Here is a 14195-nt window from a genome sequence, read left to right as displayed (position 1 = left end):
CTGAAAGATGAGTAGATGAATTAAAATAACAATAAGAAAAGGTGAGTAGAGATTTAAAGTGTGGACATCTAAAGGGGGTGTATTCCAAAATCAAGGCCAAGGCAGGTAGAATATGTATGTAGGTAGAATGTTCTCCTTTGAAATTGAGTGTGTCTAATGGACTGGGAACCAGTGTTCAATTAAAATTTTAAATGCCCACTTTTAAATTGATTATGTTGATAGCACCCATGTTCATTCAATGTTCTGCCCCTCAGCTGCAGCTGGAGATCACCTCTCTGTCACTACCTTTTCCCACCCCAGCTTTCACCTGGTTTTATTGTCCTAACTACTGGTTCACAGTAGTTTTCTCTGCTACACGTTTCCACAATGGATAACTTCAGCCGTGCATGTTACAATGGCATATTACACTTTTGCTTTGTGTTGGAAATGGCTACCATGGTTACTCTTATAATTATTGTCGTGTTTTTGAAAGTATCAGAAGTCACAGTGGGTATGTGATACAACCCTACAGAGAGTTCCTGCCAGTAAATTTTGGATCTTCGTCTGAGGATGAGAAGAACGGCCAATACACAGGAGACCAGTGTCATAAATCCTGGGCGCAGTGAGCTAACAGAAGTGGTGGTCTTCTGGAAAGGTCTCAACTCTGACTTGTTGAAAAGGCTGATATGTGTGCACGTCAGAGAAAGAATTAATGTGAGGATGACATTTTGCTGGCACGTACAGCACTGAACCTTTTTTATGTCTCTGGTCCGGCTTTTTATTCCATATCTCCCCCTTTTCCTGCCTGACTTCTTGGCCAGCTCAGCACTGTGGCGGAAACTATATGTGTGCAGCTGCTGTGTGTTAGTACGAGCCAAATGGTTTGGAAATTAGAAAATGAAGCGCCACTTCTTAAGTAAATGTTAGTCAAGGGGTATAGAGACAGGTGAAGAGCCGATCAAATCTGAGTAGACATTGACTGAATTAAGGCGTTCTTCTTTCTGGATGAGTAAATCCTGGATTGTTCACTTGCTTCAGCCTTTTGGCTTCTGCCATTACAATTTTTATTCTGAAGGTACAACTCCTGCTCTCTTCTATACTTTCTTCAGTAGTTCCTTTTTCTGTTTGTATGTTTGTTTGAGCTTCAAATTGTCTTCAGGTTCTGTTTCATTCAGCCCACTTTTTATTCTCCAGATCTTCCTCTTCATATTTCATCAGCTTTTCCTCTTGATGTTTCTTCATCTTCTCTTCCTGGACCTCACTCAGCTCCACTGTATCTCACTCTCAGGAGGTCCAGACAGAAAGAGGAACTACAGTATGTGTCTCTTTGCCGTGCTTGTTCATCTCTAAAAGCAGCTGCGAGTGTGGGTCACTAAGGTCACATCAATGCGGCTCCCTGGCATATTTCTTGGGTTTCTTGGGTCTCTTACATACTTACTACTGTAGCATTTGGACTTTGGTGAAGTGTTTGTTGGATGAAGTAATGGTTTATCTCGGTAAAAAGAATAGGTCTTGTCATTATCTAACTGTAGTAATAATAGATGCAATACTTAATAATTTACATCAAAGATTTGGCATGGTGAACCTTTTCTTCTTATTTTGAAAAATAGTAGCAATAATAAAGAGAAAACTTTTGGGTTTTGCTGTTAATTCACACAGTGTTTGAGCTGTCAACATATTCTAATTTCGTTATTACTCTACCCTTATGTAGAGCACCCAACCCCCCCAATTGGCATTAGACTTTAATGTCCGATGTAGTCAACTTTCTGCCACTTGTGATTGCACACTGGGGTGATAGATGTGGAAATGTGTGGCTTGGAACCTAAGCTAAGCTTCATCAATGGAGTGAGAGTTAGGATTTTGTTGAAACACATGACACTTAAACTTAATCTAGCCAAGCAAAGTGCCAGCGAAAACACATTCTTATTTACAGTATGTCATGTGCGGAGAGCGGGAATTCACTGAGGGAAGGATTACACTCACACAGGATTTCCAGCTGCTAAGCAACCTTGATATAGTTTAGGAGTGCGTCATTTAATGGGACATCAGGGTTTAATGTGAAATATTGCTGTCTTTTTTCCCACCTTTTTCATTCATTCAGTGGCAGCTATTGCAGCTATAAGGGCAGAAAATGCAAAGAAATTGACATGATTATGAAAGGTTGATTTTTCCACTCCAAATCAGTTCTCTCATTCACGGACCTGAAAACTGTCTTAAATGCCTAATCACCTTTAAGACCTTACCCTCCAAAAAGCAACAGTGTCAAGGAAATGTGTTAAGGAATTCATCACTGACCTACAGAAGACTAGAAGAGAGGTGAGGACAGGACAGAACAGAACAGGACTGGACAGGACAGGACAGGACAGGACAGGACAGGACAGGACAGGAGAGGAGAGGAGAGGAGAGGAGAGGAGAGGAGAGGAGAGGAGAGGAGAGGAGAGGAGAGAGTTATAAGACAAATCCTGGTCAAAGGTCACTCCGAGAGTCATTTAACAGATAAACAAAAGTATCTGACACATGTATCAGTCTTAAAATCGATGTCATTCAAAAGGCTGCAGACTTAAATGATCCTCGTTTGATTTTCTTAGAACAGTCCTCAGATCAGTAACAGTCGATCACACAGGTTAATTTACCATTTCCAGGGAGCACAGCCCTAAACAAATATTCCTTATTCCTGCCTGATTTTCTGTCTACACAGGGCTTACATGAGTGTCAAGGAGCTGAAGGAGGAGCTCCACCTGAGCGGAGCTGACATGCTCAACGTTTTCTTTGCCAGCAACTCGGTTCGTGAAGAGCTGGCAGGTGCTGCTACCTGGCCGTGGGCTAAAGAGGCACTAACCCACCAGGGTGAGTGAGGAACAGCTCATACGTTGTTCTGAACCATTTCCCCACTGTACTTTTTACTTTGTATCATTGAAGTCCTCTTTTGAATCCCTACCTACTCCTCCATTCTTGGCCAGTCCTTTCAAAAAGTGGAAACACTTTTGACACAAACACATTTGAGAAAATTTAACAATATTATCTAGTAATTGTCGGTGAACTAAATATTACAATTGAATTTATTTAAAGAAACATTTTCTGCTCACTATTTAAACAGCCAAACTCCAAACAGAAGTGCTGATTCTGACTATATTGTATTTTATATTCTTCCATTGTGACATACTGACATCTTTCTTTTGTATATTCTTCTAAGTAATCCTGTAGTGCCAGATTTTATCCAAACAATGTAAACTGTGACCTATCTTGATTAGAGGTTGTTGTAAGCAAAGACTTAATAGTTAAAGGGCATCTTTCTGCTGCTTGTCTCATTAGAAGAGAGTGAAAAGTTCTGCTCACTGTGGCCCCCTACTGTCCATAATGGCTCCCACAACAACCCAGAACCCCCCAAACATGCTCTCTCTCATTGATTAAGTTGGGGGCTGCACCAGTTATGTTTCAAAACTGTTGTGTGGGGAAGGGCTGGACGGGTCTGTCATGTTCTGAGAACTTTTAGGTGTCAACCCCAGTGATGTCACATCACTGACAGAGCATTACTGTCAATAACTGTATACAGCGATTGTGAATGATCTGGGTGGTTAAAGCACTCAACACAAGGCGGGTGTGTTTGCCTGATGCACAGCATGATGCTGCTATGCAAAGGAAAAGAACCCAACCCTACACACCTACACCTACACACAAACACACACACACACACACACACACACACATACACACACACACGCACACACACACACACGCACACACACACACTAATCGTGCAGTAAACGCTGATAGAATAAATAAGCAAATAATGAAAAATGACACAGACATGCAAGCAAAAATATGCAAATGAATTTTTACATTTTTTAATAGCTGTAGGAATAAAGGTTTATCCTGTTTGTAGACTCATGTAATGCTTAAGAAGGGTATAGTTGAAGGTGGTAAGGCTTCGTCCTGAAATTTGAGCTAAACCTCATTGTAAAACATACTGCAATTGTTGTGTGTCTGCAGGAGGTATGGTTCTAAATCCAGCCTACTTTGGTACTGTAAGCCACCAAAACACAATGATCCATGAGATGGGACACATCTTGGGTCTTTACCATGTTTTCAAAGGTGTGAGTGAGCGAGAGTCCTGTGATGATCCATGTCAGGTAAGTGTGTTTTCAGGACACTCATGTGACATTTCTATTTTTCATCCATGGCTGTTTTATTTCCAAATCACTGAGTACAACAAAACAAAAGAAGACAAACAAAAAAAGATTTCCATTTGCTTTTTGTAATATCATCTGTAAAATCTACGCATGCTTCCAAGAGCTGATCTCCTTGTCTGGTTGACATCAGGAGACCACTCCATCCATGGAGACGGGAGACCTGTGTGCTGACACTGCACCAATGCCCAAATCCAAAGCCTGCCAGGACCCGGAAGCTGTAAATGACACGTGTGGTGTGACCATGTACAGGGGAACGCCTTACAGCAATTACATGAGCTACACAGGTACACTTTCAGCCATGTTGCACACGCTTTCATGACATAGGACATATCTGCGTAGATTCTCCATCATCCATAATTATCTAAGGTAGTTTTCTGTGTCAACTGGACTGTTTTTACTCTCTTTTGAAGAAGGCTTCTTCAGTTCATGAACTGAAAAAACAGTCCAGTTGACACAGAAAACTAACTTGGATGCCAAAGGACATACTCTGATTATATGACGTGGTAGGAGATGTGAAGCAGACCCTCTCATTTCTGAACAGAAGCTTGAATGACTGTGCAATTCAAATGTAAACAGGGGAAAGTAGACTATTCTCACACACCTGCTGTTCACAGTCTATTGTTTTTTCTCCTCCCATATTAAAACATTCATTTAGCACTGTGGCAAATGTTTGAACCTCTCCTTTCCTCCACTATCAGACGACAACTGCACTGACCATTTCACTCCCAACCAAGCGGCTCGGATGCACTGTTACCTGGACTTGGTCTACCAGACCTGGATGGCAGACTGGCACCCTGCCTCCATCCCTCTGGCCCCAGTTGTTATTGGCCACAAACTAGATTCTGTCTCAATCCACTGGCTGCCTCCTATAAGAGGCCCGCTTTATCAGAGGTATAAAACTATGGCAACCGAATGTTGTCTGACTGCTTACTATGAAAAATACAAGTTTTAGGTGGAATAATAGTTTAATTTGGAATTGTTTTGGTTTCAGACATATTTATACATGTATTAGCAGTAGTATATATTCATATGCATCTGTAATCATAAAATCAGCTCTGTAAAAGAGGCGTCAGACAACCTCTCCTACTGTAAACTGAGCTTGAATGCAGTCAGTTTTTATCATCTATCTGTTTGCTTCGGTTCTAGCTCTGCTGCCTCTGGCCCTCTGATCAGCTGTGGCGACTGTGGCGTTGATGGCGTTTTTCACCAGTATGCCTCTGAGGCTTCTTCCTCTCGCGTCTGCGACACGTCGGGCTACTGGACTCCTGATGAGGCCATTGGTTAGTGAAATGTCGTGTGGGACTTTGTATCCTTGAAACCTAATCCGAATATGTGGAAATCCTCCACTGGAATTTATGCTTTGAAAACAAGCAGCGGGAAGGTGGAGGGGCGGGCGGGGAGAAATTACGGCTGACTTGCTTTCACTGTGGGATCATAATGATGATGAAGAGTCTATTACAGTCTTCCTCTAAACAGTGGTATGTGCACAGTTGTGGAGACGGTCAGTCTACTGGCTGCTGTCTGCTCTCCCTTTTCACTCTTCCTGCTGCTTACAATGATGATTCACAGTCACATTATTAATCTTTGGGCACACACACACACACGCACACACGCACAAACACACACATGTGCGCACGTGCGCACAGAGGGGTTCCTTAGAGTAGCGGAGGTGTTTTAATTCAGGCACAATGAGCGCACATTTTACCACAAACGTTTATCTGATGTCTCTAGGCAGGTGCTGGGCTGCTGCTTCATACTCAGCACAGTTTTTGATCAAAGCTAAGTAGTTGTAACAACAGGGAATGTTGTCCATAACATAAAGAGAAGGTTGCCATAGCCCTTTAAAATGTGTTAATAACTACACCAATATCTATCTTCTATACTATTCATAATAGCAGATGTTATATATAATTAAAGGTCATTACAGAAAATACGGTATAAGCGTATAAACAGAGTAAAATTGTGTGACTGTGCTATGAACGCCAGGCCCCCCTGACGTGGAGCAGCCCTGTGAACCCAGTCTCCAGGCCTGGAGCCCCGAGCTCAGCCTCTACGACACCAACGTGACCTCCCCCTGCCCTGACACTGAGGGCTGCACCCTCACACTGAGGTTCCTCCATCCGATGGTTCCACATTCACTCACGCTCTGGGTCACCTACATCTCTTCAAGTAAGTCTCTCATGTTTTTGTGTTGGATGAGCATTATTTTTTTTCTGCAGAATGTTTGGCCCAAAATTGCAATTTAATATTCAAATGAGAGCACAAACATTCTTATTGCTCGGTAACACAATAATGCATGCGAGAAAAGAATATACCTTATATAATTCCACTGGATGGGTGTGACAGAAGCTTTGTTATTTAATAAATCCAGATTAACCAACTGGACCTATTTAGACATGTAGCACCCAGTGACATTGCAACGAAAAACCATAGGATCAGTATGGAAAATGTGGTCTGGATAAAATACAAACATACTTTTTGTTAAAGTAAGTTTGTCTTTTTGTGCCGACCCACTAGACAACCCAGCTCTTGCCAACATAGAGCTGATCAGAGACGGGAAGCAGAGCATCCACCTTGGACCCCAGCATGTGTTCTGCGACATGCCCCTCACCCTGCGACTTGATACCCGCAATACGACCATCGCTGCCATTAAACTCTATACCTTTGACGAGAAGCTGGAAATTGATGCTGTCATGTTGGCGTCAGGGCCTGAGAACCCGCTCTGCTCTGGCTGCAGTCCTCTGCATTACAAGATCGAGCGGGAGCCGGCCTTTACCCAACCCCCACCACTACAGACACAGCACACCTTCACTGACAGGTAGATGCCAGATATCCCCTTCTGTCACCCCAACTAAGCTGGGTTGATTTCATCCTGTTAAAAAGTGTCCAAATGTTTTTTGGAATAGACACCAAATAGCAGGGCCAAGGTGGGCCAAGCTTCAGCTTCTTCTTCAGAAAACACATCAGTGTTGCACAACCTGTCTGTAAGTGCAAAAAGATGTCAGAACCGGAGGGGATTAAGCTATGTGGGACAGAAGAGGGCAGTGAGGGCTGAAGCAAGGAGGCTGGAGAAGGACGGCGAGCAGTGTCGCGATGATGGAAGGGGAGAGCCAATGGCAGTTGGAGGAGGGAAATGAGGAATGGAAAAGTGAACTGAGATCTGACTGATAAGAACAAGAAAGATGAGTGCCGATGGCAACCGCTCAAACCAACCAATCAGATCACTTCGAAATGACAAACTTAAATGTTTTGATTTTGCCATCGCATTCAAAAGGTTCTGAAGGTTACCGTGTGCAATTATTGCACTTTTCAAAGTACATTTTTCTAAAACATTTTTTTTTAAAAAACAAAATCATCCTGCTGGCCCCAGAGCGGACGTGCACATGTTGATTAGTTACGCTTGATCAGATATCACGCTGTCTGCCTGATCAGAGATCAGTGTTTACAATTGTTCCAAACATCCATCGTTTCCTCTCATCTGAATTTCACCCTGTGCTGGACTGAGGAGGGCAGTTTAGAAGGAAAAGACTTGAACAACAGAGGAAGAAGATCCTCTTTTGGATGGAGGTTTGATTATTAAAGGTAGAGTTTCCTCCTCGCGTGTTCTCTTCAGTGGCAGCAAATCAATTAGGAGATTGTAGATAGAAGGTCTGTTGCTGACAGACCCCCCAGTGAGGTAGACTTCAGAGTCACTGTGTTCTCTGTAAGCTGTAAACTACCAGGTCTTCAGAGACGATCTATCGCATGTAATGACGTCACCCCACCTGAATCCTGTACTTCCTCTTTGCTCTCCAGCTCCGTACAGCAGGGGGTCAAATACCAGTACATGATCCAGGTGGAAGCAGATGGTCTCCTGAACATTTTCTCCCCGCCTCTTGTCTACACCCACGGACAACCTTACTGTGGAGATGGTCTCATTCAGGGGTCTGTGACATTTCTCTCCTTTATCTCCTATATCTCTCCTTTATTATATTTATTCACCCAGACTGCTTTAGATGGAGTCTTTGCTCTCCGATATGATGGAGAACCTATATTTTATCAGACTTTGCTGAGTATTATTGATCAAACTTGTGTGACAGATTCATCAGGTAAGAGAAAGCAGAAGTATCAGCGGGAACTAGAGTCGAAAGCAGATCCATATGTTTCCTTTTTAATGTGACTGATGAAGATTAGACCTTATTAAGTCACCAAAAAAATGAGAAATGATGGTGAGGATAGTTTCCTCTGTAGGTTAGAGGAATGTGACGACAGCAACCTGTTGGACGGTGATGGCTGCTCTAAGAAGTGCCGCATGGAGGCGGGCTTTAACTGCAAAGGTGAGTCAATTTCAGTCTCTGTGGTGAAAATGGGTATCAGCCTTTTAGGAAAAAGTAGAGCCAATTTCTATGGTAAAGCAAATATCACCAGGTTGAATAAAGTTGAGGTTGAATGAATAAAATGTATAATTTTATTTGCTGAGTTTAACATGCCCGTTGATATTGAAGAGGGTGAGAGCTCTTCAGTGGAAAAGTGGCATATGATGTCTTTGGAAATGAAACATATTTGGTCTTTGCAAACAGAAATGCATGGATTTATTTACATTCAGAGCGGGGAGTTGAGCTGATCTGACCTGACTCACATAAAGATGGCATTCACTACTTTTCATGATTGGAAAAGTCCAAGTCAATCGGTTTCCCCAAATTGATTCCAGAACTTGTTTTATAATAAAATTTTTGTTGGATTTTTGTGCTCTGTAGCTGGAGGGATTTTTGCCTTGGAATGCATATAACAGAGCAAAGTGATGTGGAAGTTAAAGTAATTTAGTAAAGTCCTTCTAACATATATCACCACTCCAGATACCCAAATAATATGTTTGGACTAGTAAAAGGTTATTCTATTTCTAACCTGAAACAATGAGGAAAGTATTTGATTTGAGACTTCCTATGACAGGAAGTCATTTAAAAGGTTGCCTTTTGTTCAGATTATGCAACACAGGTCTTCTGACCCATTGTCCTCTATTACTACATTACCACAGCTGTAAGAATATTCAGAACGCACCTAAGAAACCAATAAAACCTGGTTGACATGTGTGAGGTGGGTCTGATAATATGTAATAGCAGCTGCGACATAAATAAATAAATACCAGGGATTTTCCAATGCTAAAGCAGTGGCGCTTCATCCAACTTTAACATGAAAAGAATAATCAACAGGACAAAGGCTGGTTCAGATGGGCTGAAAAGTATTCATAAATGATGAAAGCATGGGAAGTTATACATAAAATTAATAAAACAACATAGAGCATCAAAATCAAGGACAACTATACAGAACCACCGAAGATGAGCACAAATTGGTTTCCTATCAATTTAGAAGGCGATTGATTTTTACAGACCAGTCTGGCAAATTATGTCCAGAATGACTATCGGATAACTGTTCCCCTGAGAGCAGCCACGACTAGCTGTTCAGGACTTTGCTCCTCACAACTGAGCTCATTGGCAGTGACGGGAGGCCACCACATAAGCCACCTCCAACAAACCATTAGTCATGATGGTTTTCAAAATTTCCCCCTTTTCACAAATCAAACCTTACAATAAAGAATCAACTGTAAATCGAGATAATATAGACCAATCATCGTTGAATTCTGACAAAAAAAACACCAATTGTTTTTCCTCAACAGAAGAAGAACGTTAGCTACTGACAAAAACATCAGCAGTTAGGGCTCTCGTAATGTCCTGAGGCTTAAATGAATTGTCTACAGTAGCATTTGGTCACATAGTTTTCACTTGGAGAGCAAAAATTTGCCACTGAATGTGTGTTTCAGTGGTCTAAAGGAAGCCACAGAGAGCACCTCACTGTTCTCTAGAGAAGTCTTGGTGCATTATAGTCATACGTTCTTCACTTATGCATTAATGGGATGTCAAGAAACAGCAATTATTGACTGGAGTCTGCGTCTGTGTAGTTAATCTGCTGGCCATTATTATACATTTTCCAGCATGATGATTATGGTTAAAAGCACCACATTCTATTAGGGGACGGTTACTTTCATTAAATGAAAAAATTGAAATCAATATTTGTATGAACGCAATTTTATAGGGTTTAATCAAAGCCTGGAGCGCAACTTTAACAATGGTGATTTGGACACGGAAAAAAACGGCTGGAACACTATGATCATCAGGAGAAATATTCCAAGTAATAGTGGGAGCTGGAGGCAGATCAGAAAGATCTATTTCAGAACTACTGTCGTAAAATGACAATTCAAATATTCCTCTAACATGAAACAATAGGAAGGGATGATTTAAAATGTCTTGATTGGACGTTCTTGGAACATTCAGCTGGATTAATATTTTTTTGCGATTGTGTAAACACGCACCAAGGACTGAGCTGATTTTTTCACAAATGTTAAATATTTTTTGTAAAGCTTTCGAAGTTACTCTTCACAAACGAATTATTGTTAAACTTTTGAAGATGCGATGGGAGACCCGACTTCCCCTCAAGGCTGCCTGTTCTTTCCTCCAGCACTTGGACTGAACTTATTCTTGTGTGGTGCAATTCTGAGAGTTAGTCACGGGGATAAAATTTCCATTATCCAGTCAATTTATTTGTCAGGGGGAAAGAAGTGCAGAGTTATCCCCGTGTCTCCACTACCAGAGCTCGCCATGCCGTGACTGAAGCTATTACATCTCTCGCTTTACAACGTAAAGACATAATGGCTAGGAAGGAAAACAATTTGGCAAACAGCACATTTTTACAAATTGCAACACTTAAATGCAATTATTCAGTTGTACTTATTAGTCATAGAATATCTGTTTGGCTTTTCTTCACCTAGGGACATTCACCCAAGCCAGCGGCTGCAATTCACCGCTGTTCTGCAGCAACCGCACAATCTACTTTTATGGTCAACTCGTCACAGCGGAGCCGAGGATGTGCTGCTTTCACCCTATTTTTGACTCAGGCCTAATTTTGTATTTTTTTAACAGCCTAAAAGTTAGATTACACGATATGATTACAGCATGCAGACATGAAATAGAAAACAGATGGTCCTAATAGTTAAGTTAAAAAATTGTCAAGTAGCCCTTCCTTACAAGGTTTGATAAACACAGGCTTGGAATTGAAGAGACAGGGTCATTTTTGCAGGGTCTGCGATGAGTTCACACAGCCTGCCACTGCCAAATGAACTGGGGATGACAATATTCCACATCAGCTTTCTCCATTCCACTTATCTTTCATCAGAACCATGTTTCCGTTGACTAATTGGAGCCAATCGTGCAGCCGTGTCTGTCCACAGCTGTCCAGATGTTAATGAGGCCAATCCTGTGAAGTGTCGGAAGTTTTTCCGCTCTTTAATAAACAGCTGCCGCATTAAAAGCTGTCGTGCTCCCCGTCCGATTGAGAAATGACGCTAATAACAATTACAGTGCTATAATTAGCCATAGGTATTCTTACATTATGTCTCGTGTAACCATTAACAATAACAAGACCCCGCTGAAAAGCCAGATTTTACTGATTGTGCCATTTTTTTTCCCATTTCATTTAAATCCAGACATCTAATTCATGCAAAATTAGAGTAAAGGTTTGATTTGAGTTCAGTCTTTTTAGTTCAGCCTACAGTACAGGCAAGAAGCTGATGTCATATAATTTATGAGCCAAGAAGCTGGACTCCCCTCTAACTGCACCCTGCATCCTTGTATGTTAACTTAGCAGATGTTTTACTGCACGAGCCAGCGACCATAAACACGCCACTTATGTAATTTCAATCACAGGACACAGAGTTTGTGTCATGTCTGTTCTTTTATTTATTTCTTTATTTATTTATTTTTTTTTTTAAGTCTTCCCTATTGAGTGCAGCTGCTTTAAATAATTAAGGCACCAAGGTATCCCTGTGCTAATTTATAAGCGGTAGTTAGCATTTTTCCCTCATTTCACAGTGCTCTGCACAGCTGAGCCGGCTCTGTTTTTATCGCTGCAAACAAAACCAAAAGGATCCAGTGTCAGCCCTAAAACAGTCATTGTCTGCCTTAAAAAAGTAAATAAATATAACACATTAAAAATATGGGAAACGCTCGTGTAACCAGGATCTTACCTGCTGAGATCTGACGAACTGGCCAAATCAAACACAAGCTCCTCTTTCTGCCTACTTGTAGAACAAAATTATTGAGAGTTTTGATAATTAAATAAAGTCCAGATCCGAGCAAAATTTATAGCCTGTTGACAGCGCGCGGCGTCGGTTTTGGTTAAGCTGATATGACTAAGTTGAAGTGGCCAATGAAAACACAAGAAGCATTTGCTCAGGTTTGGTTCATTGACAAACAGGCCTGGAGTCGAACAGTGGGGGACGAGCGCCTCCGCTGCCAGATCGACGATCCAGCCTTCATATTTTTTTTCATAAATCTTCCTCTCTCCTTCTCCTCTTCATCTCCCAAGGTGCGCCTAGTCAGTGTTACGTGTTTGATGGTGACGGAGCGTGCGAGGAGTTCGAGCGCTCCTCCAGCGTCCGGGACTGTGGCTTTTTCACGCCATTGGGCTACACAGATCAGTGGGCATCTACTGCGGCCGCCTCCCACCAGGACCCCGACCGCTGTCCCCCCCACGCTGCCACCGGGGAGCCATCTCTGACTCAGGTATGAAGGCTAAGCCACACAGCACATTAAAGACTTCCAGTTGACAATAAAGCCCATGTCAGCAGTTGGCCCAAAGCAGAAGCAACTTGGCTGTTTTGGCAGCCGTGATGTTTTCAGCTCACTACTGTTTTTGTTTGGCCCGTAAATGTGAACATTTGGCCACAGCACACCCGAAATCACTCGGGGTTCTCGGAGAAAAGGACGACCAAACAGATAAAACCAGAACCAGAAGGAATATCAGTGTGGGCGTAACAGCGTGCGGCTCTGATCAGGAATCAAGTGAACCCTTTTCAAGAAAGGTTTAAAAAAAAAAAAGAAGTTTCAAACTGAGCAACCCAACCGTTGGACTGATGCCTTTACTGATTTCTTCGTTGCTCGTGTTGGTTTCCAGTATCTTTCTCCGCTATTGCATAGTATTAATTTCATATCAGCGCAGAAACAACTGCTGGATTGTTTAGTGGGGATTAAATATCAGACTCATATTTGTGTGTTTTGTGTGTTTTGTGTGAAGCTCTGCAGGTACCAGCACCTGGAGGTTGGTGCCAAATCACCAAGCAACGCCTGGTTTCCCTGTACAGCTCAGTCTGACACAAATAATGACCTTGAATATTTTTTCTGGCTAAAGGTACGCTCGCTTCAGTGTGTGTGGTTGTGTGTGTGTTATCTGCAGATGGTTATCAAATCATGGCTCAGGCTGAATTTTTGATTCACATCATTGTGAACTATTCAAATAACCACCATTGTGTCCAAAGCAGCTGTCGTGTCATTAATTCATCTTTCATAATTGTAAAATTTTCATCAGCACCTGAAGTGTTTTATTACAACCGTCCAGTTTAGAATTGGAATATATTACAGCTGGACTGGATGCTGAGTAGCAAACATGAATCCGTGTCCTTCCAGCCTGGTTGTCAATCGGCAACCGTGTTTTTCCAGACACGATTCGCCGCAGAAACCCAGTGGTGACAAAAACAATATTTGCTGCTGCCATCAAAACGATTCCCATTTGTAACTGCTCTGCATATCTTTGAATCACGGGTCAAAGGGTGCTTTCTACAGATGTTATCTGCCTTTCATTTTTCTTTGTCTAGTTCTCATAGGCAGCAGTTAAGTAAGCACTCCCGTAATCACCTCGGCAGGTCCAGGAGCTCCGCAGCCTTTCACTCCAGGATTCTTTACGTCGTCTGTCTCCTACTTTGGCTACATTTAGATGCTATATCTAACCCATTATCTGCCACTTCTGTGCTGAGGGGTTGTTCTTTCCATCCATTGCTTCTATTATGGAGGTGCCTTTTCAGGCGCGTCTCAGAAGGTCTGCCTCTTCCCTCAAGACTCTTTCATACTTTGAAAAGCCTTTATGATCTTTTTCGCTTGAAGTGTTCTGTCTCTGAAAAGACTCTGCGTTAAATGTCAGCTCCGTCTCTTTTGAACACTT

At 42.1% G+C, this 14195-nt stretch overlaps 1 protein-coding gene across 2 annotated transcripts in view; it reads left to right on the top strand.

The window, feature by feature from the left end:
- pappa2 (pappalysin 2) overlaps positions 1 to 14195 on the top strand; it is a 38191-nt gene that overhangs the window by 6700 nt on the left and 17296 nt on the right. For both annotated transcript variants that reach the window (XM_029830835.1, XM_029830834.1), the window contains exons 5-15: positions 2678 to 2826; positions 3970 to 4109; positions 4300 to 4453; positions 4868 to 5060; positions 5316 to 5449; positions 6156 to 6338; positions 6687 to 6987; positions 7965 to 8093; positions 8400 to 8485; positions 12567 to 12763; positions 13275 to 13388. In XM_029830835.1, coding sequence (XP_029686695.1) covers positions 2678 to 2826; positions 3970 to 4109; positions 4300 to 4453; positions 4868 to 5060; positions 5316 to 5449; positions 6156 to 6338; positions 6687 to 6987; positions 7965 to 8093; positions 8400 to 8485; positions 12567 to 12763; positions 13275 to 13388 — 1780 coding nt within the window. The remainder of the gene's footprint in view (positions 1 to 2677; positions 2827 to 3969; positions 4110 to 4299; positions 4454 to 4867; positions 5061 to 5315; positions 5450 to 6155; positions 6339 to 6686; positions 6988 to 7964; positions 8094 to 8399; positions 8486 to 12566; positions 12764 to 13274; positions 13389 to 14195) is intronic.

The sequence above is a fragment of the Takifugu rubripes genome, chromosome 22 (genome assembly GCF_901000725.2).
Source record: "Takifugu rubripes chromosome 22, fTakRub1.2, whole genome shotgun sequence".
NCBI classification, from domain to species: domain Eukaryota; kingdom Metazoa; phylum Chordata; class Actinopteri; order Tetraodontiformes; family Tetraodontidae; genus Takifugu; species Takifugu rubripes.
This window is presented reverse-complemented; position numbering and strand designations above follow the sequence as displayed.